Genomic DNA, 26,402 nt, shown 5'->3' with positions numbered 1-26,402 from the left:
CTCGTGTAGACCTTATCAATGGTTTTAAGAACCCAAGGCGAGAGAGAGAGAGAGAGAGAGAGATATATGAAAGATCGCAATAGTGGTAAGGACCGACTGAACGAGGATGAGATGACCACTCAGCGTGAGCAAGGCAGCGTGCCATGACGCAAACCTAGATCGAATGATATCTAGTGTACAATCTTCTTTCCTTGCCCTCCTGCAATTCAAAGGAAGTCCCCAGATATGTTATAGGTATATGGTTGAGTTGGCAATTAAGACGATTGTAACAAGCATTGGCTATGTCCTCATCATAGAAAATGGGTGAAATTGAGCTTTTGAGGGGACTGCACCTTAGATTAGAAGCATTAGCAAAAACCTGGAGCATAGATCCAACAATTTGGGCATCTATCAGCGAGGCCCTGCAGAAATAAAATAACATCATCCACGTATAACGAGAGCCTGGACGGCACAACGCCAATCATGAAGGGAGTAAGCAGCCCCATATCTTCAGCTTTTGATAAGAGAAAATTAAGAACATCAAGGATAGGCATCATCTTGCCAGAGTCCACAGGCATACCAAATCTGAGTAGCAGGGGAGTCATTTAGAAAAACACTCGAGGAGGCCGTGGAGAGAACCATAGCTATCCGCTCACACCGTCTAGGTCCAAAAACCTTTCATCATTTTGTAAAATATCCATGCCAAGCAACCGAGTCAAAGGCACGGGTAATGTCAAGCTTCAGAATGAGACTATCGCACCTCTTCCGCCGGAGAAGCTTGGTCGTTCTGAATTAAATCCGGTATGATTTTTTCTAAGAATTCTTTTGTAGTACCATACATTTCAAGAGAAATTTTATCTTGACTCGGTCATCTTAGAACAATTTCTATGTTTCCTTGTAGTATAATGTATTATATATAATCAAACAAAGTAACAAACTCTGATATAGATTTCAAATCTGTAGGAAAACGAAGATGATACTTCAGTCTTTTGTTTTATGTATTCAGCGGTCAAATAGGAGTGGGGATGCTCGTCTGGATACAGATACTCCGACCTCGGCCAGCCTTGCCGGTCCTAGACGTGCGACTAATTACCATCTCAATTTTCAAAATTCTATTATAACACCTGCAGATCGTGATCCATGTTCCATGACGCATCACCGGCGCACGAGAGAGAGAGAGAGAGAGAGAGAGATTCCAAAAATAGTCAACCTCATGCCAAGATTACCAGCTTCATTATTGCTGTTATTATCATACTACGGGCGGGTAACAACCTCCCCGATTAAGCTTAACAACCCCCGCCGGACGGCCCTGGTTCTTTTACAGGAAGGACCCTGCGCTCCACGTCCCCTGCTTCGCAATTTACGACTAGGACCTCGGCACAGCTGAGAAACTATGATATAGTCCCCGCCGGGTCAGCCGCGCCTCCCGCCCGGTCCGTTCCCGCTGCTGTTGTTCCCCGGCGCCTCACGCGAATGCCGATGCCAATGGCGGCCGCGGCCGGAAACGGAGAGGCCTCGCCGCTCGTGGAGGCGGTGGGGTGTAACATGCTGCGGCCGCGGGACGGGCCGTCTCCCCCGTCGCCGTCCCCGGTGGTCGGCAAGCCGCTCGCGTCCGGCGCTGTGCCGCGGCACGCGCTGGAGTTCGACGGCGAGGGGCGGTATATGGACGCGCCGTGGGACCTGCCTACGTCGGCGGAGACGTCGCCTTCCTCCGCGCCGGGGGCGTTCACGTGGCATCACGTCGAGCTCCCGCGGTTGCTCACCGGTGGCGCGGCCGCGAAGCCGCTCCACCACGCGCAGGCGCTGATCGAGCTCCTGTGCCCGCCGCTCACGCTCCAGGAGATCCTCGCGCTCGTCGGGAACGGCCCGCACTGCGGCGGCGTCGCCGACGGCGGCGGCGGCGCGCTCGTGCTCCGCGCCAGCGCGCCGGGGCCGCTCGGCAGCGCCTTCGCCATCCGCCTCGCCGCGCGCGTCACCGAGAGCTCCGTAGTCACCGTGTCCGTCGGCGCCGTCCCGCGGCTCGCGTTCGGGACCACGCAGGCGTCGCTCCTCTCGGAGGTGCCCCTCGGGGTGGCCGCCTCGCTCGCCGAAGAGGGGCACGGCGGCGGCCGCGCTGTCGAGGGCGGCGTCGTCATCGACTTGCGCCTGCTCGAGTCGCTGCTCGCCATGAACCACGCGGACGGCGCGCACACCGACAACCCGGTGCCACGGACGGTGTCCAACCTCCTCGTGCACGTCCTCGGCACGCACGTCGACCACGTCCACGACATTGTCACGCGCCTCGAGATGGAGATCGACAACATCGAGCTGCACATCGACAAAGGTGGGTGACGGAGGTTGCTTTCTTGGCTGGTAGTCTCAAAGCATACGGTGCTTATTCTACTAGTCATCTTTTTAAGACTCTGCAAAAAAAAAAGGCAATCTTTTAGGAGTTGATACTAACTTCATGTCTACGCCTATGTGGTTGGTGATGACAAATTCTTGTTGTATGAATAACGTGAGTTGCATTAATCATCATCATAGAATGTTAATTGAACCGGAAGCTTAATTTGGTGGCAAGGAAATGGGGGTTGGGCGTCAAATTTGTTGAAATTGTTGATGTGCATTGGAACGGCGAACTGGGAGAACTTCTGGAAGGTCAACACGAGTTTGCTGATTTTCTTGGGTTAATTGTGGATTGTTCGATTTGCAACACAGTTTTGGTTCCACATTTGTGCTTAAGCTGATTCTCAAATGGTGTTTTTCTATCTAGAGGCCATTCCCTGATAGATTGAAGATGCCCTGATGCTGGAATAAAGATAAAAGAGGAAGCTAAGAACTTAACAGGTTTTGCTTATGGATGGTAGAATGTGAATTGTCAAGCAACCTTATTTTCTGAAATGCAATGAATGCAGTGGCGGTATATATTTGCCCAACATGATCTTTTCTGCGCCATCTGCGAGTTATTGGGGGAATTTTGTTCATTAATATCTTGGGTTCTAGACAGGTTAATGTCAATGGAATGCAATATAAAGCAAGCCTTCATTACTACTGATAAACTTGTACTCAAATTTGTTTGTAAGGTGATATCATCTAATCGAATTACTTTAGTTTATGTCTAGTAATAGTCTAGTTTGATTATGCAAAGGATATATTTACAAGGTATCAGATGGCAAATGTATTCACCTAGCACCTGGCAAATCGTCTCTTGAGATTTTTCATGGTATGCTTATGTATGTTGATTGCAGGTGGTCACTTCATGAGGAAACTTCTGTTGGATGGCAGGAGATTCCCCAAAATGCACCTTGATTTACAGCGCCTACTTCAGGTATTTGTTGAACCCTCTCCCAAATTTCTGAAGAGATATACGGAGGACTTGAATGGGATGTATTTCAGTGATGTATTTAACTGAGTGTCCATGTGACCCCAAGATCAATATCATCTGCTGTTTCCTGACCTACCATACCATGATACCAAATAAAAGTTGGAGACCTGATGCTAATATGCTGTTCCTTCAGGTGGTTTCTCACGGCGAACAAGTCTTCCCCCGTGTGAAGGACAGATGCGCGAGCAAGAGTTGGTTTGCAACCGAGGATATTGCCGCCCTCGAAGATTTGATCGGCCGCCTTAGGAGGCTCAAGGAAAACCTTGGATTTATAACAAACAGAGTGACCACGCTGCAGGCCAGCCTCGACAGCTGGCAGTCAGAGCAGATCAACAAGAGCCTATACTATCTTTCATTCCTCTCCATAGTTTTCCTCCCTCTCTCCATTGTAACCGGAGGTAAGTTATCCATGTTGGTCATCGTAGTGAACTTCCCCTTCATCAGGTTGTTTCCTGCTCATGGGTGATCACCTGGATATATCCTTGCCTGCTATTTTACGCAGTTTTTGGGATGAATGTCGGTGGTGTGCCATGGACCGAACAGAACAAGAACCCCGCAAATCTGGACGGTTTCGCCAACGTGATGCTGATATGTGCCGTGATCTTGCTGCTCCTGCTGCTTTGCTTTCTGTTCCCTTCACTGTATTCTCATGTGTCGGCATGGCGAACCCGGCGTGAACTGACCAGGAGTGGCTCCCAGAACAAGAGGCACCTGAAACTCTTCAAAGGCCACAGGGAAGGTTACATGCGCCTGTGAGGTGAACATCACAGGTAAAATGGTGGTGCAGCAGTTAGTTAGCATGAATGGAACCTTCTTGTGTATGCTCATCTCCTTGAAATCCATCCATGAATGCAGGTTCTTCCTGTACTCACCTGGGGGATGCTTTCCGGTAGGCAATCATGAAGGGAAGATCCGAGGTGTTTCATTGGCAGCGAGAAATCTTGATACCAAGAATTTCTTTGGTGATGTTGTTGTAATATTGGGTGTAAAATTAGACAGAAAACTAGATAGGGGCCATGTACAGCTTTGGTTCACAACCTCCGACATAGGTTTACCATACATCTGTTCATTTTTTTAGTTCTTTTCTTTTCCATTGTTATCTTGGGGAAGTTTGGTAGTAAGTCTCACTGTACCATTATTTTGCCTGTAAACTGTAACATTTTTTCAAGAGAGCAAGCTAATTGCTTCGTCCATTGTTCTTCAGGTGTCTGTTCATTTATTCTCATCATAGTTGCATGATTTTTCTTCAGAATTGGATCATGAAAGAACCCAACATGTTTCAAATCATTTGTTCGGAACTTCCAAACTTGCCTTGCCGGCAAGAATATGGCAGTATGCTGATTTTGGCTTCATTGTTTAGACCAAGAGGCACATACAATTTGGGAATAGTCCCAGTCCAAAAGCATCTTCAGAATATTCACGTTTTCTTCCTACCAGCCAACATAATTCATGAATTCAAGCGGTTGCTATCTTCAATATTCACAACACAGTTATTCCAAATTTGCACAACATTAGATAAAAATATTGTTTACCCCTTGCAATCTAGTGTTGTACATGTTGAGACGGATTCCCCAAGAGAAAATGGTACATGAGTGCAATTGGTACATCTGAAGCGCATTTCACTTCCCACGCCACCAAGGACAAGAGTTTGTTCAGACCGAAGAACTAATCCCACTTCAACGAAAAAGAATGAAGCGTTCCTAGTGATGCGAATTTGGAGGGCAGTTGCAATCACCACTCTTCACTATTATACACAGCCTCTTGTGAAAATGCCGCCTGCATCGCTATTGAATTACAGTTCAGCTGACAGAAATGGTGAGCAATTGACGGGCAACACAGGAAATATCCCTCTAGATCATGCAGTTCATAGCACTGGTGTTAGGAGGCACTTATCAGTAAGTAAACATAGAACTGTGAGTTAAAAGGGTTTTTCTTATGTAACATTATATACCCTATATAATCTAAAGCTAGAACAAGCTTGTAATATTTCGGATATGAAACTGTTGCATTTATAATACTAAACCAAGTAGCTAGATGCTACAACTCTACTGAACTGAATGATCACTGATCTACTGTCAAAAATATAAGAAAGCTTTTATCTACAGAAGTAGATTCAGACTATCGAAATCCATCAACATATTTCTACAGTGTAGCTTACTCAGGCCTATCATGAGCACCCATACATATATCAGCTGAGATGATAATATATTCTGGAAAAAGAAATGATAATAGACCAAAGTAATGTACCTCAATCCAAATTTAATTCTGGTTTTGCAACTGCACACGAGATGAATGATCTGCAAATATAATACAACATGAATATCATAATTCATCAGGTTTATCTGAGCCGAGTAGTGCGATAAAGAATCAGATATAGTGTTAGTATGGTGAATAGTACCACTTGTAACACCGGTAGAAATCATTCTATCCATATTATCTATACGTCTTTGTATGGACCTCAGTAGCATGTTTAGCGCTAACACTCTCTTGCGGATAGAGGAAATCCTTGCTGCATGTTGTGCTATTACCGGGGAGGGAGCATTCTCCAATAGCTTGTCTAGTTCTGCAGAAACCAATGGGCATAATTTCATAAAATTCACGACGCACAGGGAGAGTATGAGTTGAAAACAATATACATGCAGAGAAAAATAACAACACAAAGCTCAATTCAGAAACATATGAACCACAAAATAAGCATCCAATAACAGAAGTATAAAATCTCTGGGGCGATATCTTGCCAAATGCTGATGTACTTCACATAACATGGTTCAAGGTAGGATCACGTGTGCCGGGAAATACACAGGAGCACATGGATGCTCCAACCCCCTATATGAAAATTAAATTCAAAAAATACAAGAAAAACTTCAAAAATGAAATCTTGGACTATCAAACTTGGGTGCCCAGTCTACTCCCGTATGAAGTTATGAAGTTTCGTAGAAAAAATACCAGGAAATGTATCCGTGGCGACAAAAATACAGTCCGAACTAAAATCCATCCAAACAGTTTTTTTTCTATACATAAGAATTATTTGTCTTTTTTGCCACATATTCCAAAATCCCAGATTTTTTTTTTGAAATTTCTGTTTTTTTTTTGAATTTAATGTTCACATAGGGGTGTGGAGCACCCAGGTGCTGCAAATCCTCTTCCCACGTGTGCCTCTCAATACTGCAAGCACGATAAGCAATCCCTCATAGGCAACATGATTAAATGTACATTAGTTACCCTAAGACCGCATTTAATTCCTTGCAATTAACTCGATGGTGCTGGTAGGGTGCAGAGCACAGGGCAAAACCTGTCTTCGCAAACAAAAGGGCAAAACACCTGCACGCTCTTTTTTTCAGAAAAGGCTCAGATCTATTATAAAGATTCGTACAAAGCATCCCAAACGTAATAAAAATACGTCAAGGTTTTTGGACCACCGAACGACCACTACCGCCGCTAAACGAGCTGTCGACGAACCGTTGTCGCCGCTCCCATACCGGAACCAGCCTGACCTTGTCGATGGCAGCCGGGAAGTCTTAATGCACGTGCCCTTAAGGACCAGCGCCCCAAAGCCGCAGGCGTCGCCGTTGAACCCTTAAATCAATTCAAAGAACCTGACACGAAATGTCACCGCCTCATATGCAAGACGAGAAACCCTAACCTCGCAGCCCCAAGAAGACAGCAAGAATCTACTCAGAAGCTCCGTCTAATCCATCCTGACGGACGAACTTGAGGAGGATCAGAGCCCGGAAGACTGACTCGGAGATGAAGCACCGCCATCCATCCGAGCGCCACCCCTGTGAGGATTAAGACCCTAACCTATCTACTAACCGGACTCGAGACACCAAGATTCCCCTCTCCACCATCGGAGGGCAGGAGATTCCACGGGCTCGCCAGCAGAGATTGAGTGAGGAGGCTTCGCCCTACTCGCCTTGCAAGAGGGGAAGGAAAGCCAACGATAAACCTGTACACTCATGTTTTGATGGCGTCACAGAAGTCTTGCTTCTACCGTATTCAACTTATATAAGTGTGCAGGTAATAAACAAACAATTTATTATAGTCAATACAACATAATACCACTACTCTATGTCCTGATCTTACACACCAGAACCGTCCAGATACAGGGGGTGCACATCACCCGGAGCCAAAGATTCGCTACCCATATAGGTCCTGCTTTCTATCGAAAGCAACATGCATTGGAGAACCCAGCGTAGCAACTATGGTTTGCTGGACCAAATCTTCCTCAATCAGGTATTTATCTTAATCTGCGTATTTCATGTGTTTTGTCAATTTAACTATCATATTTGTGTTTGTATCGACAGTGATGTACTTTTCAGTAATATAATTTTAATTCCAATCTAGTGAACCCTTTTGTATGCCATAACTTAGCACCTCCCTGGCTTCATTTCTATGCGTTTGTCCACCAAGTTGGTTGCTTAATATACTTCATTTTGTTGTTTGGGTGTTTCAAAGTGCACTTTTTTATCCAAGAACTGAGCCCCGATGATATTCCAAACCACTCTTGTTTGTCTTTCACTTATGTAGGATAATAATAGAGCCAGCAGCTGGCTACATAAATCTGCCATATCACCAAAAGCCAGCCTTAATTACTGTATAGAGTTGGCTATTAGGTTAGTACTTTTTTCACTTTCTCTCTTTCATTTTTCTCTCATTAATTTTTTTTACCTAGGAGCACACGTAGAGCTCACTCCTTTTCTTTTTCCTTACCTCTCTTTTCCACATAGGCAAAAATGTCATGTAATAAGCAGGCTTATAGCGTGCTACCTCCATCTCGGTTTATTGGTCCCCTTCGTATTTTGTGCCAAATTTTGACCATAGATTTCACTAACAAAATATAGGTTGTATACCACAAAACTTATACTGTTGGATTCATATTTGAAAGAGGTTTTCAATGATACTATTTTCATGGTATATAACTTTTTTTGGTAGTTAAAATCAGGTCAAAGTTTGACCCAAAATACAAGGGGGGCTAATAAACCAGGACGGAGGTGGTACTATTATAGTAGTATTATACTTCCTCTAAATACGCAATTATTGTCAAGTCAGCCATGCCACTTAAAAAGATGCTCTACATTATTATTAGTTCATAAGTACTCCCTCTGTTCCAAAAAACTACTTGCACTGCAACAAAACTGAAACCAAATACTAGCATGAGCATCTCTACAATAAGAATGATCTTCGGTTCGAATTGACGGAAAAATACACATTAACTACTGCTCAGACAACAAGGCTGAGTCAGTACCAGAATGACCATAAAAAAGAAATACTAGCGTGAGTACCCATATCACACTGTACCACAAAAATTCAGGAGCTTAAAGCAGAATCTGTTGGTCCTTAGGGCATTTCTAACCGATCCCCAATAACCAGTTAGAGGAGTAAAACCCCTCTAACCGGGACCTAACCGATCCCCAATAGACCATAGTGGAGTAACACATTACTCGGCCGCCGCAAACCTCCCTATTTTTACTCCACCGCTCGGCGACCGAGTAAAAAATCTCTCCCTGTCCCTCTCCTCTGCCTCCACTTCTCCCCCTCGCCCCGCCGTCGTCGTCCGCCGGCGCACCCTCTAGCCATCGCCGCTCGCCCAATCGGCCCACCCCCACCCAATTCGCCGATTTCCCGGAGCTCCCTCCGCCGCAGCCGCCGACAAGGACCTACCTCAGCGTCCGGTAGCGCTTGTGGGGGATATGGGTGGCGGAGATCACCGACCGGGAGACCCACAAGAGGAAGTGCAACGGGTCGTTCCACACAGCCGAGCTCACGGCGATGGAGTATGACCGGTGGCAAGTCCAATTCCACGGCCGCGATGCGAGGCTGAACTTCCTGTTCGGGACGGCGTCGGTCCACCTCATCCTGCCGGAGCCGGGTGTCGTGAGCGCGGCGATGGCGCGGGAGGACAGAGAGGCGAGGGAGCGCCTCGAGGCGGAGGCCGCCGACGAGGCGTACATGGAGGACCTCCGCCGCCAGCACCCGGAACTCGTGGAAGCGGAGCGGGCGATATTCGCCGACAAGGCGGGGAGGTCATCGTCATCTCCGACGACGAGGTGTAAGGCGGCGAGGAGGAGGAGTTCGAAGTCGAGGAGTGGCGAAGCATCTTCCCCGACTGCGACAACGACGGCACTGGCCTAGACCCAGCTCTCACCGAGGGTGGCCTGTCGAGGAAGGATTGGCTCGACCTCCACTACGGCCGTTGAGGTTGAGTAGTTTTTAGTGTAGTTTTAAGTTTAGTGTAGTTTAAGTTTAAGTTTATGTTTAATATTCGGTTGTCAAGACTATCTATGTTGAACTTATGTTTAAATGCATGCAAGTTTCGGTTGAAATTAGGCTGAATTTATGCAAATTTACGTTTTACTCCGCTAAGTTTAGGGGATCGGCTAGAAAACCGACCAAAACTTAGTGGGGTATAAATACTCCACCAAGGTTTACTCGGCCGGATACTCCGCTATTTTTTAGGGATCAGTTAGAAATGCCGTTAGATCAGTCAGATGTCATATCTTATCAGTAAGTATCAGTTAATCCAATTCGCTTAGAGCAGAGCTAATCTGTATCGAATCACTTGATTAAAACACATGCCGGAGACACCTCAACGCAAACTAGCCACAAAGCGCAAACAAAACCCTAGGCGAAGACGAGCCCGCACATGCCCCCACAGGACGGCCGCAGAGGCAGCAGCAGGGAGCAAGTAAATTTGAGGCCAAGGCGTAAGAGATGATGCAGGAGGTAACCACCTACCTCCATTGAGGCGGTCAATGGCGATGGCGAGCTCGGCCTGGCTCTGGGCGGTGGCTGCGGCGCGCGCCTCATGCTCCTCAAGCGCGCTGCCTAGCACCCCCGCGATGGCCGCAGCCAGCGCCTCGCACCTGTCAGGATGCGGACCCGTGTCCGCGTCCTCCAAGCCGCCGTCTCCGGTCATCTCCGGAGGCCGGTCGTCGCCGCCGGCGATTGTAGCAGACGGGCCGGAGGTGGTGGGAAGATCGAAGCCATCCATTAGAGGTGGTTCCATCGAGAGAGAGGGCTGGAGACAAGCAGTGGATCGGGAGGACGCCGGGCCTCAGATTGGGCCAAGCAATGGGCTTCGTTTAATTTGAATGGGACAAAAGAGCAGGGGGCTTCCTAGTCGCGTTCTGGACCGGCCCAGTATCATGGCTACATTGTCGCTCGTCCAGAGTCGCATTGGTTCGCATCGCACTATCACGGTTGACCGATCAACCGTTGGCTTTTGAAAAAAACATTTAAAAATCCTTAAATAATGGGGAAAAGATTTTTTATTCAAAAAAACATGGATTTGAAAATAACAATCATCAACTTTTAAAAATTCACATTTCGGAAAAAAAAGTTCGTAAATTAGAAAGGGTCCACGGTAATTTTAAAATTGCAGATCTGAAAAAATATCATTGTTTTTAAAAAACACGAATTTCAAAAAAGTTCGTGGATTTTGAAAAATAAAGAAGGATTTGAGAAAATAATTCATGAATTTGCAAAGAACTGCATCAATTTTAAAAAATAAGTTCACAAACTTGAAAAAGTTTGCAGATTTTGTAAAAAAACACGAATTTGAAAAAAGTTCATCAATTGTGTAAAATACATGAATTTGAAAAAAAATTCACGGGTTTTGAGAAAAAAGTTTGTCAAATTTGAAAAGAGTTTGTGGATTTAAAAAGCATTCAAAAGATCAAGAATTTAAGAAAAATATTCATGATTTGAAAAAAGGAAAATAAAATGAACAAAGAATTAGAAGGTGAAAAGAAAAAGAAAAACACAAAAGAAAACCCGGGCAAGCAAAACGGAAAAAAAAGAAACCAAATAGGGAAATCGCTGTGTCTCTTAGCGTTGTAGTTGAAGAAGAAGAAAAAGAAGTAAACTAGGCACAACAGGCAAGTTGTCCACTTGGTTACCCCGGTTTGTACTAAGGCCAACTCCAATGCACCGATCCAAACGAACATGAATTTGATCTTTTTTTGTTTGTTGGGTCACCAGTTTGTCTCATGTCCGCATCAATTTGGTCAGTGCGCCCAACCGGCCAACCCATTTGGTCTGTTTGGGTTGTCTCAAAAAAATGGTATGTTTGGGTAGTGCGCCGATCCATTTTGCCCTCGGCCATTTTTCCAACTTCCATTTTCTGGTAATCAAACATAGCAAATATATAGCAAGATAAATGGAAAATTTTTGTTTTTGCCACTCTAGTTTTTGACCACTTTACTTATGCCACTCTAGAATTTGACATTTCACTTTTGTCATTCTTAGTTTTTGACAATACATCACAATTTCCATTCCGTGGCAAAAGCAATAATTTTAGAGTGGCAATTGTGATACATTGTTAAAATCAAAGAGTGGCAAAAGTGAAATGAAAAGTTATTGCTTTGCCACGGAATGGCATTTGTGATGTATTTGTCAAAACTGAAAGGCAAAAGTGGTATGTCAAATTTAGAGTGGCATAAGTAAAGTGGTCAAAAGTTAGAGTGGCAAAAACAAAGTTTTCCCAAAATAAATCTAGCATATTTGCATTATATGCTATGTCGGCATACAACATTGGAGCAAAAGGATCACCACGGCCATAGTTCATGCATCTTGACCCTAGTTCATGAAAAACAAACAAATAGAAGATGATCACGCATCTCGGTCTTGGATGAATTTTTGCTTCCCCTCAAACATAACCTTCTCTTTTGGAGTCATCTTGCTCGTGTCGCCCGCCATGATCTCCACACCTTTGTGGTCAGGTTGATCGTGCTCTGATGTGGTCAATAACCTCAGGAGATTGGTTTAGCGATTGTTAAGGCGCAATGTCGTGCACGTTTGTAGTCGGGTCGTCAAAGTCGTTCTTCACCAAATCAATAGTTATCATCTCATCGAAAGATCGGGACCCTCGCCTCTATCAAGTGGTATCAGTTTTCAGGTTTGCTCAGTGAGAATTTCTAGTTTTCCCTATATTAGATTTATTTTCCTACCTATTGTTCAAAAAGAAAGCCCCCAAAAAAGTTAGATATGTTTATCCTTTGTCCAAGCCAGTCTGAGCCTTTACAATTTTTTTTTCATTGTTTGCATTATTGAATTAGCGGTTGCATCGTCGTGTCGACTTGCTGGTCTTAGTGTCTAGTTCGTTTAGAGTTTAGAGTTCTGTTCACACTAGTCACACAGTCGCTGCATCGTTATTCCTTCTGTTGTCCACCATCACATCCATCAATTCCACCACGTGTTACCCACCGTTCATTGTCTTCATCATAATTGAGATTGTTTACATCTTCGCTTGATCCAATCTGCATCTTATCTAGTTTATTTTGGAAAGAGTGAGAGAGAAAAAAAGAAAAAGAAAAAGGACAGAGAAAAAAAGGGAAAAGTGCGAGGGAAAAAAGAGAAAAAGGAAAAAAAGAAATTTATGATCTATCTAGAATCAATCTCGTACCTGAATTCGGATTGGAATCTGTTTTGCACAGTGTTCAGTAAAACAGGCATATCTTTTTCATACGAAGTCCGTTTTGGCTCCACAAGTACTCAAATTGAACCTAGCGATGAGCCGCGTCTGAATAGTTGCAAAAGCTATTTTAATATTTGGTGTCTCAAAATCGGCTTCTACATAGGTCTGTTTGCCCTCCGAAGTTCGCACATACAGCTTGTTTTAGTTTTTCAAGCCAGTTTTAGAATTCTTTGACTCCTCATATCCATTCGGAATTGAGTGCTTCTTTTTGCATTGGCAAGCTTGAGTTAGTAGCATTTGTGAAAAAAAATAGAAAATTGGCTCAAAATTTTCAAGAGGAAAGTTGGAGAGAGAGTTGTTGTATATCCTACTTGGCAGTTATTTTTCATCATTATCTTTACTGCCATTGTGATCTTCACTTATATCTTGTTGTCCAGAGCTATTTCTTATCCTTTATTGATGCTAGTTGTGCTATGCTGTGACCTCATTAGTGTTCTAGGCTCGCGTCTCTAGTCCGGTCTAGCTTAGGACTAGCACAGTACCGTCGTTGAGCGTTTATTCAACATTGCATCTCTGAATTGATTATTGTTAATCTTTTGCTACCATATATTTAAGCCTTCCAAGCTCCACATATTTCTACTCTGTGTATACATATGTTCCCCTAGCAATCGTTTTCCTCAATCTTTGGAGTTATTTGACACCGTTGGTTGCCGGTCACCACCTGCTTGCATGGTAAGAACTTGTAAGATATTGAGATTTGTTATACTGTGAGCGTTTTACCACCACTTCCAAGTAGTTCACAGGAACATTATTTTTTAATTTTTTTCTTGTTTCTACTAATTTTGATAGGATCCAGAGTCAATTCATGGGCTTTGTTGATCGCGGGAGACGTGCCACCACCTTTGCAAATACCACAACCGTCACGAGAGGTGCACAAACAACCAAATGCACATGATCAAGTTAACGTTTCTATACCACCATTTAATGGCCGTTTTAGACCTACTTTATATATTGAATGGGAGTTCGACATAAATAATATATTTTCTTTCCATAATTTTGATGAACATAAAAAAGTTAAGGTTGCGGTTGGTTCTTTCACTGGTTATGCTTTGGTTTGGTGGAGTAAATATTGTCGGTTACACCCTGATTATATACCTACTACTTGGGATGATTTGAAACTTGCCATGCGACATACATTCGTCCCCGCTTATTATACTCGTGACATGATTAAAAAGTTGCAACATTTAAAACAAGGTAGTGACACTGTAACGAAATATTATGATGATTTATGAACTACCTTGTTGCATTCATATTTAGAAGAAAGTGAAGATTATTTTATGATAGATTTTGGGAGGATTAAACTATGATATTCATGAAGAGTGTTATCCTATGGACCATTCGTTTCGTCTTGCTTGCAAAGCTGAACAGGAAATAAAACTACGTGTTGCCCACAAGGAGAACAAGCGCACGGTGCAAATTCCAAGAGTTGATATGATTGTACCTTCAACTAATAGGCACACTATGAAAACCACATGCGTTGTTGTGAGGACTATATCACCTCCACCATGTGACACATCACCACTGCGGGTGCCTACATCATCTGAGTTGATAATAAAAGGTAATGACAAAGGTATTGATCTTCCACCTCCACATGAGTATGATGAATACCTTGTCAATTTCAGTGCGCCATGTGATGACCTACCCACTACTTTGATCACACGACCTATTTTAGAGGACTGTGTTGATGATTGACTTTGCCATGTGATCAAACAAATGCAATATCAACAATGTTGAGTGCACCCATTGAATTAAATGATGATGCAAAAGAACCATGTGAATCAAGGAATTATTCATATTTGGATCAAATACATTTGAAAATAATTGTGCCAATGTTTAATCATTTTGATATGACCTCTAATATTGGTGATGATTCTGTGTCAAATAACCTATTGCATGTTTGCTTATTTGAGCATGTTGTAGCATCTAAATTTAATGCAAGTAAGGTTTATTCACCAATATTGGGATGGTTTAATTATGAACATCGTCAATCTTCTAATACGAATAAGAGCTTCACTTATATGTGCAAACTGAGTTGTAATACTTTCATGCCTTCTAGTTCTTGTAATAATATTTTGGCTTTATATTTTATGAACTATGAAAGTTACTCATGTATACATGTGTCATGTGTGGAAAAACCAAGGGAAGTAAAAATGGATGACATATACATATACAACATGTACACATTGTCTCTTTTGTTAGCCACATTTCAGATTAAGCAACGCCGGGGACGGCTTTGTTTTCAAGAAGGGGAGGATGATGAGGACATGACTACCTTGGATGCAACAAAAAATATTGCATACATGGATATTCGTGAGGTGATTTCTAATGCAAACTATGCAATAATTTATTGATATTATCTAGGACAAAAATACTTCACAGACTTTTATGCTATGTCTAATTGCAGGTGTATGGGACATTTGTACAATCCACATATGAAGATAAGGGAAAAAGAGAAGTTTAGGTGCTGTTCAAAAAGTCATCTTACGTAAATTTTGGCCCAAGAGAAGATAGAGTCCAAGTCTCTCACGTTTTGAATTCAGATTCGGACTGCATAGACCTACCCGACTCAAAACACCAAGAACTCTTTCATACGGTCTCCGAATTGGGTGATTCCTTTTTTGTTGGAAATTAGATTTCGTGCTCTTTCCATCCCAATTGGATTCACCTTCAAATTCATCTGGAGCGTTGAGATATTGACGAAACGATCTGACGCTGCAGCAAAATCCGAGTCAAACTACAAGTCCAAAGGTGTTGCATCACCTCCACTTGGGCCCATGAGCCTTGTACAACCTAGGGTTAGTTTTAGGCAGCCTTGGGACGTCCTCCCACCTCCTTGGCCGCCACCCCTTTCTCCTATATAAGTAGATCCATCTGGTAGCTTTTTCCTAGGGGATTTGTTTAGTTAAAAGTTAGCCATTGCAACTTCATGTACTTCGTTTGTGTCAAACGATCAGATCAAGACCGCTTTCGGATCACCACCTTTATCAATACTTCATACATATTCGCAATATTCAGATTGTTTTTATCATATTCTTGCTTGTTCTTCGATTTCTTGCAGGAATAGACCTTCGTGGTCAGGTTGATCGTGCTTTGATGTGGTCAATAACCTCAAGAGATTGGTTTAGCGATTGCTAAGGCGCAACGTCGTGCATGTTTGTAGTCGGATCATCAAAGTCGTTCTCCACCAAATCGATAGTTATCATCTCATTGAAAGATCGGGACCCTCGCCTCTATCATGTAGTAGTAGAGCCCCCGACGTAGCAGTTCAGGCAGTCCCTTCTAAACCGTGTACACGTACGTACAACCACAAGCCAAAAAATATGGCCAGGTATGTACATACGAGCGGGGTCTCGAACGCGTACTCGCGCATACGTACGGCCAGGGCTCATGTACATGGAGAGGCAACGGGCAGCCGCAATGGCGTCATGTTCATCGGGCAGCCAACTGGCTGGATCGGAACGAAGAAACAGCGTCTTGTTCATCGGGAGGCAACAGACTTGGTCGAAATGCGTCATGTTCAATGGGAGCCAACCGGCTTGGATGGAACAACTGAAACGGGGTCTGGCGTACCGCAGTACAGAGGAAACAGCCTTTTGTTTGACCGGCTATGGTCGAAACGGGGGTCATGTTCATCGGGAGGGGTGTGGCGTACCGCAAAACAAAGGAAACGGACTTGTGTTGGAGCACTACGGTCGAAACATGGGTCTGTTTATTGGGAGGGTTGTGGCCTACCGCAAAACGGAGGAACCGGACTTGTGTTGGAGCGCTACGGTCAAAATGGGGGTCCTGTTCATCGGGAGGGGTGTGGCGTACTGCAAAACAAAGGAAAGGAACTTGTGTTGCAACGCTATGGTCGAAATGGGGGTCCTGTTCATCGGAAGGGTGTGGCGTACCGCAGACGGGACTCCACGGGGCTACTGTTCACCCACCGTCGACTTTCTTCAGCCTCCACCTGCACTGTTCATCCATCGCGTCTTCCTCCTGCCTCCACTATCTACTGTTCATCCAGCCCTTCACCGGCTACTGTTCAACCAGCCCTCCACGGGGTCCTGTTCATCCACCCCAACCAGCTCGGCTGTGGCGGCCCTCCTCTCGGGGTCCTGTTCATCCAGCGGCAACGGCCTACTACTACTACCACAGGGTCCTGTTCATCCAACCCCGCCAGGAACTGTTCATCCAACCCCAACCATGTACATCTTGACTCGTTCAACCAACCCCCACAGTAGGTTTGATCGGCTTCAGTTAGCAGCAGTAGCGAAGGAATCCCTCAATCGGGTTGAGTTAACAGCTAGGGACCGATTGATCGCTCGGGTTCAGTAACGCGTAGCTAGTGGAATCGCTCGGGTTCAGTTAGAGCCCAACGCCTCGCACACATGCACGTACATGTACGAGAGAAACGCGCAAACCTCCATGCATCTCTCGGCCCCGACCACCCATCGTAACCGGGAACTCCCCGATATTTTCCTCACCCTCGCTTCTACCACGGTTTTTTCCGTCATGGACGGCCCAAAGAATGTCATGCAGCTGCGTCTCCGGCCCGCCCAGGACGAAAAGCCCATTTTATGTCATGATTTTTTGGCATAGAAGTAGGAGCCCACCACATCTATGATGATACCGGGTTTTGTCACAAGTATCAACATAGAAGTGTCATAAGCATGACAGAAAAGAATTCGTTCGGCCCAAAAATGTCATAGATGTGTCTTTTTTTGTAGTGTTTATCGCATTGGGTGCAAGTGTTTGATTGTTTGTGCGGGTATTGGTGATTTGTGTGTTCTTCTCCTACTAGATTGATAACTTGGTTCTTAACTGAGGGAAATACTTATCTCTATTGTGCTGCATCACCCTTTCCTCTTCAAGGGAAAAACCAACGCAAGCTCAAGAAGTAGCACCGTCCATGACGCGCCGATGGGCTCGGTGATGACCTCTGCCCTGCGCGCCCACTGTCTTGGTCTTCTTGCACTGATCAAGCAACCTTTGGGAATTGCTTTGGGCTTTGGGAACCAGCGTGTTGGCCCTGCTCCCTTAGCACAAAAGAGGAAAACCTCCTCATTCTCCCTGTTAGCACGGCCTCTGGCATCGTTCATCCCCGCGTGCGTCACCCATGTGAAGACTGAGAGCCGCGCGACTGAGTTGAGCAACCCTTGACTTGTCCGCCCCGAGGGAGGCCCTCGGGAGGCAGCCTCAGGAGGCCGCCTTGTGAGGCTTCTGGTGGCGCCTCGTGGTCCTCCTGGGACGCCTGCTGACTGGGGCCCCACGGGGCGAGAGCGTTGCGAGGAGTCTTACTCGTGAAGCTTGCTAGTGGGCCACCTATTGGGCCTTCGACACGCGCCACGTCCTGGACCAAAGGCAGACAGGTCTGGGTACCCTTGGTCCCACGGGCCTGACATCAGCAAGGTTGATGAAGCGGCCTCCATGGATTGGATCCCCCTCCGACAGAGTGTTGGAAAAGGCTCCAGATGGGATCTTCGCGAAACACAAACTTGCAATGGTGGAATAATTATTCTGAGGGTACGACAGAGGGTTCGGTATTTATATGAAATTGTAGTGTTTAAATCATATCAAAAGGGTGTCGGGGGCCCACAAGCCCAGGGGGCGGCCACCCCCCCCAGGTCACACCACCTAGCCTTGTGGGGCCCTTTGGCCTCTTCTCGCTGACTCTGGAAGCTTCCAACACTCCATTTGGTCCATAAAAATCATGTTAAATTGACATTTAATTTGACCTTCATAGGTATTGATTTTCTGCGAAACCAAAAACAAGAAAAAAAACAGGAACTAGCCCTGGGCACTAAATTAATAAGTTAGTCCAGAAAAATAATATAAAAGTGTACCTAAACCATATATAAATGATGTAAGTATGGCATGAATACTTCTTAAATTATATATACGTTGGAGACGTATCAGTCGTGGACCGAGTAAATTTTGTGAAACAAGGAACTTTCATATTCTAATTTGAAGCGGACGCAAAGTTGAATACATTACCCACAATTACAAGCAGACCATCCAACCCCGACCAAATAATTTGGCCCCGACTCGACTCCCTCCTCTCTAGATAGGTAACATGGCGACCTAACACCTACTGCCACAACACCTTCGACACCACTCTCTGCCGACACTCCCATCTGGATTCTCTCACCGAGTCACCCATGCGAGATCACCATGGGACTACTCGTCCACTCGAGGTATTCACCTCTAGCGACTAATGTCACGTCTTCAACTTCGGCAACTAGTGTTCGCCAATGGCCGAGAAGCTCCTTTGACCTCCTCTCCCTCCTTGAGCCGCTCCATGGTCCTCGACCAACTGAAGCACGACCTATGTCAACGTGGTGAGAGTGATCAAGCTTCAAACTTGAATGAGAAGTGTGGAATTGAGATTGGGAGTGTTGAATCAAGGAATTGCATAGCATGAAGGGTCCCCAAATAGGCTCTAAGTACAGGGAAATGATTCACGGTCAAGTGATCAACTAACTAATTCATCTCTAGATCGGTAGGGTGAATCGCTCCATCGGTTTGCTCTTAATCACAAAAGCCTCTCATGCCATCCTTCCAAAGCTCACAAGTTGGTGTCCAAAGGATGTGGATGGATCGGGGATCACCACATCCGGTGATAGCGGGGCATTGGTGAGCCGGGATCACGGCCAAGTCAAGATGGCGGAGGCCAGGATCTTTTTTTGGGCCTTCTCTTTTTTATGGACTTTCTCTTTTTTTTTGTCCGGAGTCTCATCCCGACTTGTGGGGGAATCATAGTCTCCATCATCTTTCCCTCACTTGGGACAATGCTCTAATAATGATGATCATCACACTCTTATTTACTTACAACTCAAGAATTACAACTCGATACTTAGAACAAGATATGACTCTATATGAATGCCTCCGGCGGTGTACCGGGATGTGCAATGACTCATGAGTGACATTTATGAAAGAATTACGAACGGTGGCTTTGCCACAAATACGATGTCAACTACATGATCATGCATAGCAATATGACAATGATGAAGCGTGTCATAATAACGGAACAGTGGAAAGTTGCATGGCAATATATCTCGGAATGGCTATGGAAAGGCCATAATAGGTAGGTATGGTGGCTGTTTTGAGGAAGGTATATGGTGAGTTTATGGTACCGGTGAAAGTTGCGCGGTACTAGAGAGGCTAGCAATGGTGGAAGGGTGAGAGTGTGTATAATCCATGGACTCAACATTAGTCATAAAGAACTCACATACTTATTGCAAAAATCAATTAGTTATCGAAACAAAGTACTACGCGCATGCTCCTAGGGGGATAGATTGGTAGGAAAAGACCATCGCTCGTCCTCAACCGCCACTCATAAGGAAGACAATCAATAAATAAATCATGCTCCGACTTCATCACATAACGGTTCACCATACGTGCATGCTACGAGAATCATAAACTTTAACACAAGTATTTCTCAAATTCACAACTACACACTAGCATGACTCTAATATTACCATCCTCATATCTCAAAACAATCATCAAGTATCAAACTTCTCATAGTATTCAATGTACTCTATATGAAAGTTTTTATTATATCCCTCTTGGATGTCCATCATATTAGGACTAGTTTCATAACCAAAGCAAACTACCATGTTGTTCTAAAGACTCTCAAAATAATATAAGTGAAGCATGAGAGTTCATCTATTTCTTCAAAATAAAATCACCGCCGTGCTCTAAAAAGATATAAGTGAAGTACTAGAGCAAATGACAAACTACTCCAAAAGATATAAGTGAAGATCAATGAGTAGTCGAATAATTATGCAACTATGTGAAGACTCTCTAACATTTAAGAATTTCAGATCTTGGTATTTTATTCAAACAGCAAGCAAAACAAAGTAAAATAAAATGACGCTCCAAGCAAAACACATATCATGTGGTGAATAAAAATATAGCTCCAAGTAAAGTTACCGATGAACGAAGACGAAAGAGGGGATGCCTTCCGGGGCATCCCTAAGCTTAGGCTCTTGGTTGTCCTTGAATATTACCTTGCAGTGCCTTGGGCATCCCCCAGCTTAGGCTCTTGCCACTCCTTATTCCATAGTCCCTTGAATCTTTACCCAAAACTTGAAAACTCCACAACACAAAACTTAACAGAAAACTCGTAAACTCTGTTATTATAAGAAAATAAATCACCACTTAGGTACTGTTGTGAACTCATTCTAAATTCATGTTGGTGTAATATCTACCGTATTCCAACTTCTCTATGGTTCATACCCTCCGATACTACGCATAGATTCATCAAAATAAGCAAACAACACGATGAAAACAGAATCGGTCAAATACAGAACAGTCTGTAGTAATCTGTAGGTTTCGAATACTTTTGTAACTCCAAAAATCCTGAGAAATTAGGGAGTCCTAGGCAATTTGTATATTGATCTACTGCAGTTGGAATTGGTATTTAATTACCCTCTGGTAAAAAATGAAAATTATTCTCGTGAGCGCATGCTTTTGTTTTTTACAGCAAGATCAAGTAACAATCACCCAAGAAGATCCTAAAGGCTTTACTTGGCACAAACACTAATTAAAACATAAAAAACACAATCATAACAGACGATAGATGATTAATTTATTACTAAACAGGAGCAAAAAGCAAGGAACAAAAATAAAATTGGGTTGCCTCCCAACAAGCGCTATCGTTTAATGCCCCTAGCTAGGCATGATGATTTCAATAATGCTCACAAAGGTAAGAACTGAAACATAACGGGAGCATCAAGAAGCATATGACAACCACATTTAAGTCTAACCCTCTTCCTATGCATAGGGATTTTTTGAGCAAACAACTTGTGGGAACAAGAATCAACTTGCATAGGAAGGTAAAACAAGCAAATCTTCAAGATTTTAAGCACATAGAGAGGAAACTTGATATTATTGCAATTCCTACAAGCATATGTTCCTCCCTCATAATAATTTTTAGTAGCATCATGAATGAATTCGACAATATAACCATCACATAAAGCATTCTTTTCATGAACTACAAGCATAGAAAATTTATTACTCTCATGTGAGGCATAATCCAATTGAAAATTAAAATCATGATGACAAGTTTCATGGTTATTGTTGGGGATATAGCTATCAGTTATGACCCGCCCAGGAGGGGCCGGGTCAGCCCCAATGGTGGGTTACACAAGAAGTGAAGGAAATATGCCCTAGAGGCAATAATAAAGTTATTATTTATTTCCTTATATCATGATAAAAGTTTATTATTCGTGCTAGAATTGTATTAACCAGAAACATAATACATGTGTGAATACATAGACAAATAGAGTGTCACTAGTATGCCTCTACTAGACTAGCTTGTTAATCAAAGATGGTTATGTTTCCTAACCATAGACAAAGAGTTGTCATTTGATTAACAGGATCACATCATTAGTTGAATGATCTGATTGACATGACCCATTCCGTTAGCTTAGCACCCGATCGTTTAGTATGTTGCTATTGCTTTCTTCATGACTTATACATGTTCCTATGAATATGAGATTATGCAACTCCCATTTGCCAGAGGAACACTTTGTGTGCTACCAAACGTCACAACGTAACTGGGTGATTATAAAGGAGCTCTGCAGGTGTCTCCAAAGGTACATGTTGGGTTGGCGTATTTCGAGATTAGGATTTGTCACTCCGACTGTCGGAAAGGTATCTCTAGGCCCTCTCGGTAATGCACATCACTTAAGCCTTGCAAGCATTGCAACTAATGAGTTAGTTGCGGGATGATGTATTACAGAACGAGTAAAGAGACTTGCCGGTAACGAGATTGAACTAGGTATGGGATACCGACGATCGAATCTCGGGCAAGTAACATACCGATGACAAAGGGAACAACGTATGTCGTTATGCGGTCTGACCGATAAAAGATCTTCATAGAATATGTAGGAGCCAATATGAGCATCCAGGTTTCGCTATTGGTTATTGACCGGAGACGTGTCTCGGTCATGTCTACATTGTTCTCGAACCCGTAGGGTCCGCACGCTTAAGGTTACGATGACAGTTATATTATGAGTTTATACATTTTGATATACCGAAGGTTGTTCGGAGTCCCGGATGTGATCACGGACATGACGAGGAGTCTCGAAATGGTCGAGACATAAAGATTGATATATTGGAAGCCTATTTTTGGATATCGGAAGTGTTCCGGGTGAAATCGGGATTTTACCGGAGTACCGGGAGGTTACCGGAACCCCCCGGGAGCTATATGGGCCTAAGTGGGCCTTAGTGGAAAAGAGAAGGGGCAGCCCTAGATGGGCCGCGCGCCCCTCCCCTCCCTTGGTCCGAATAGGACAAGGAGAGGGGGCCGGCCCCCCTCTCTCTTTTCCCCCCTCCGCGAATCCTATTCCAACTAGGATTGGGGGGGGGAATCCTACTCCCGGAGGGAGTAGGACTCCTCCTGGCGCGCCTCTCCTAGGCCGGCCGCACCCCCCCTTGAGCCTTTATATACGGAGGCAGGGGCACCCCAGAGAAACACAAGTTGATCCACGTGATCATATTCTTAGCCGTGTGCGGTGCCCCCTTCCACCATAGTCCTCGATAATATTGTAGCGGTGCTTAGGCGAAGCCCTGCTGCAGTAGTACATCAAGATCGTCACCACGCCGTCGTGCTGACGGAACTCTTCCCCGACACTTTGCTGGATCGGAGTCCGGGGATCGTCATCAAGCTAAACGTGTGCTAGAACTCGGAGGTGCCGTAGTTTCGGTGCTTGATCGGTCGGGCCGTGGAGACGTACGACTACATCAACTAATCGCTTCCGTTGTCGATCTACAAGGGTACGTAGATCATACTCTCCCCTCTCGTTGCTATGCATCACCATGATCTTGCGTGAGCGTAGGAAATTTTTTGAAATTACTACGAAACCCAGCAAGAAGCCCAGTAAACATTCAAGATGATAGTTTATTAAATATTATAGAAGGCCCAAAGGCCTGGAGGAGGCTTAAGTCCCGGTATTATAAACCGCCGTATGTAAGGAAAGACTTGTAAGGAAAGGCATGTAAAGGAAGTCACCGAGCCGGATACGATTATGAGCCGGCCGGGACTCTGTAGGCCACCAGGTGTCAACCCGTGTATATAAGGGGACAACCTGGTGGTGGCTTAGGGTAAGAAACAAGAGATCAAGAACCAAGCCAGCGAGTTGTGCCTCTTGGTGATCGAAACCCTAGCAATACTAACACAACTAGACGTAGGCTTTTACCTTCATCGTAAGGGGCCGAACTAGTATAAAACCTCTCGTGTCCTTTGTCCCGATTAACCCCTTTAAGCTTCCTAGTTGCGATGGCCCTACGACTAAGTCCTTTCTCTAGGACATCTGCCATGACAATTCCACGACAGTTGGTGCCCACCATGGGGCCAGCGCACGGTGGATTTGTGTTCTTGAAGGGCAACTTCGAAGGGCTCAAGGGATACGCTGTGGGCCGGATGACCAAGAGTCGTCGCGGCAAGCTCTACATCAACGACGAAGGCTGGGGCCCCGAGGCCGGCTCAATTGAGTACGGGTACCGGGTCCTCTTCGGCAGAATTCACGTCATCATCGGTCGGATCGGCGCGTCAGGCCCTGAGCCGGACGTCCACACCAACCTCATCGAAACGGCTCAGCGCGCAAGGACCACCCGTGTTCAATCTGTCGTGAAGCATGCCTTCGTAGGCTGCGTCCACGGCGGTGAATACTCTGAAGGATCGGTGGAGGGCGGTGAGACGGCCGTCTATTCTGACACTGCATCATCAACGGGCGAGATGAACTCTTTGTACCAGCTACAGGACGGCATGCTCGGGGGCTGTTCCGATGGCAGCAGTATTCCGGACCCTCTTGAGCCGCCGAATTGGGCCAGAGTCTTCATGGCAGGGACACAGCCCGGGCAGAACTCTACAGCAGCGGCGGTAATAGCTACCGGGTCGGCTGCAGCCAGGTGAGGAGACCCCGCGCGCCCCCGGCTCAAATTCTAATGGACCTCATGGATAAACTGACGACTCTGTTGACTGTCGTGGTAGAGCTGGCGGATAAAGCCCAGCATGACGCAGAGGTGGCACGCGTACGTGAAGAGATGGTGCAAGCTAAGGAAAATCTAGCCGCAGAGGAAGTCAGGATGGTGGCAGAGCGGGGGGCTTTGGACGTTCGTGCTCAACAGCTTCAAGCGGAGACCTTCCGACTCTCGGTGGATCTTAACGCGTCAAACGAGGTCATGAGAAGGAGACATCAGAAAACTCATTCACGTTTACCTCTGACGCTTGATCCTAGGAACCTATTCCATACACCCGGAGCTGGGGGAAGCAACCCGCCGGAGGCAAACCGGATCACGACACCCGGCGCACCGGTTCAGCCGCGTGCCATGGAACCACCTCGTATAATTACTGCTCCATCTCATTATGTACCAACACCGCCGGGTCACTTCTCCAACCCCTTGGAAAACCTCATCGCAGCGTCGGCTCGTTTGGCGGCTCTCCCGATGGAAGGCGACTCACCGGCGGTGGTTGAAACGCGGAGGGTAAGAGAACTTCTTCAAGCAGCTCTAGCACAGCAGGATGCGTACTCCTACAGTCGAGACAGGATCCACTCAACTCCTCGCCCAAGCCGGAGCCCGAGCTACAGTAGGCATATGGAGTCCGCAGACATGTCAAGCAATGCTCAACGCCACAACCGGCCACATAGGCATGAGCCGGTGCGGGCCGGAGCCCTTAACTTGGCGGATCAGGAGAGGATTCATCAAGAGGCGGAACGAGCAGTTCAAATGGCAGCAGATCAGGCGGCTCATCAAACTTTTTCGGCTTATCCAGCAACCTCGGTCGAGGCAGGAGTGGCCACAAGAACCGGAGGCGTCCCTTGCTTGGTGTCAGCCATACATAATGAGCGTCTGCCGAAGGACTTTAAGGGGCCTCGTAAGGTGCCTAATTACACGGCTGACTTACAGCCCGGGGCTTGGATTGAGAGTTATGAGATGGCTATGGAGTTGTTGGAGGTCAGCAACGCAGCAATGGCCAAGTATTTCACTATGATGTTGGATGGAACAGCTCGTACTTGGTTGAAGGGTTTGCCGCCTAATTCTATCGGCTCATGGGCGGAGTTAAAGGCCCGGTTCATCCAGAACTTCAAAGACACGTGTAAGAAGCCTATGTCGATTGTGGACCTAACTAATTGTAAGCAAGAGGACGGTGAGTCTATAACCCATTGGGTGCGCCGGGTCAAGGAGATAATACATTCGTTTGATAAGATGGATGCCGCCTCAGCAGTTTTGATGTTGGAGAAAAATTGCCATTTTGAACCTCTGAAGCAGAAGTTGGGGCGGCTCAAGCGTGACTGTAATGACATGGTCCAGTTGATGGCGGCTCTCGTCAAGTATGCTGATTCTGATAGTACCAAAGACCCGGTGTCTAACAAAGAAAAGACAACGAAGGGAAAGAAGAACAGCAACAACAAGGGTCACCAGCATAACCCGGCAAATCAAGGAGGTAATAAACGCAAGGCTGATGAGTTTGTTGCTAACACCAATGCATAGGGTGGAAATCAACGGCGCAAGGGCAGATAACCCCCTCGGTCGGGTGGGTCAGGTCCCACCCTTGAGCAACTATTGAATGAACCTTGTCCAAGGCACGGC

At 45.3% G+C, this 26,402-nt stretch overlaps 2 protein-coding genes across 5 annotated transcripts; one reads left to right on the top strand and one right to left on the bottom strand.

The window, feature by feature from the left end:
- The first annotated feature begins 1,175 nt into the window (after window positions 1-1,175).
- On the top strand, window positions 1,176-4,536 carry LOC125522341. Its single transcript, XM_048687402.1, has 5 exons — window positions 1,176-2,302; window positions 3,207-3,286; window positions 3,477-3,741; window positions 3,846-4,113; window positions 4,199-4,536. The coding sequence occupies exons 1-4, from the start codon at window positions 1,453-1,455 to the stop codon at window positions 4,097-4,099; spliced, it is 1,449 nt and encodes a 482-aa protein (XP_048543359.1). The 5' UTR covers window positions 1,176-1,452; the 3' UTR covers window positions 4,100-4,113; window positions 4,199-4,536.
- A 212-nt stretch (window positions 4,537-4,748) lies between these two features.
- On the bottom strand, window positions 4,749-10,386 carry LOC125522342. Of its 4 annotated transcripts, none has more exons than XM_048687406.1 (4): window positions 10,079-10,386; window positions 5,742-5,906; window positions 5,591-5,640; window positions 4,749-5,215 (listed from the first exon to the last, which is right to left on the bottom strand). In XM_048687406.1, exons 1-3 carry the CDS (start codon window positions 10,347-10,349, stop codon window positions 5,603-5,605), a joined length of 474 nt encoding a protein of 157 aa, XP_048543363.1. In that variant the 5' UTR covers window positions 10,350-10,386; the 3' UTR covers window positions 4,749-5,215; window positions 5,591-5,602. The 4 variants fall into 4 exon arrangements, with proteins under 4 accessions (XP_048543363.1, XP_048543360.1, XP_048543361.1 ...); XM_048687403.1 differs by having other exon boundaries at window positions 4,749-5,127; XM_048687404.1 differs by having other exon boundaries at window positions 4,749-5,119.
- Between the last annotated feature and the right edge of the window lie 16,016 nt (window positions 10,387-26,402).

This window comes from Triticum urartu, chromosome 7 (assembly GCF_003073215.2).
Source record: "Triticum urartu cultivar G1812 chromosome 7, Tu2.1, whole genome shotgun sequence".
In the NCBI taxonomy this organism is placed as follows: Eukaryota; Viridiplantae; Streptophyta; class Magnoliopsida; order Poales; family Poaceae; genus Triticum; species Triticum urartu.
Note: the sequence above shows the minus strand (reverse complement) of the source record. Positions and strands in the feature narration are given on the sequence as shown.

Bases quoted from the DNA above. Each gene is read 5' to 3' on its own strand.
- LOC125522341 (XM_048687402.1), top strand. From the start codon at position 1,453: ATGCCGATGCCAATGGCGGCCGCGGCCGGAAACGGAGAGGCCTCGCCG. The intron at 3,287-3,476 runs GTATTTGTTGAA...CTGTTCCTTCAG, and splicing joins ATTTACAGCGCCTACTTCAG to GTGGTTTCTCACGGCGAACA. The intron at 3,742-3,845 runs GTAAGTTATCCA...TATTTTACGCAG, and splicing joins TCTCTCCATTGTAACCGGAG to TTTTTGGGATGAATGTCGGT.
- LOC125522342 (XM_048687406.1), bottom strand. From the start codon at position 10,349: ATGGAACCACCTCTAATGGATGGCTTCGATCTTCCCACCACCTCCGGC. The intron at 5,907-10,078 runs GTAGGTGGTTAC...TGGTTTCTGCAG, and splicing joins CATTGACCGCCTCAATGGAG to AACTAGACAAGCTATTGGAG. The intron at 5,641-5,741 runs GTACTATTCACC...TTATATTTGCAG, and splicing joins TTCTACCGGTGTTACAAGTG to ATCATTCATCTCGTGTGCAG.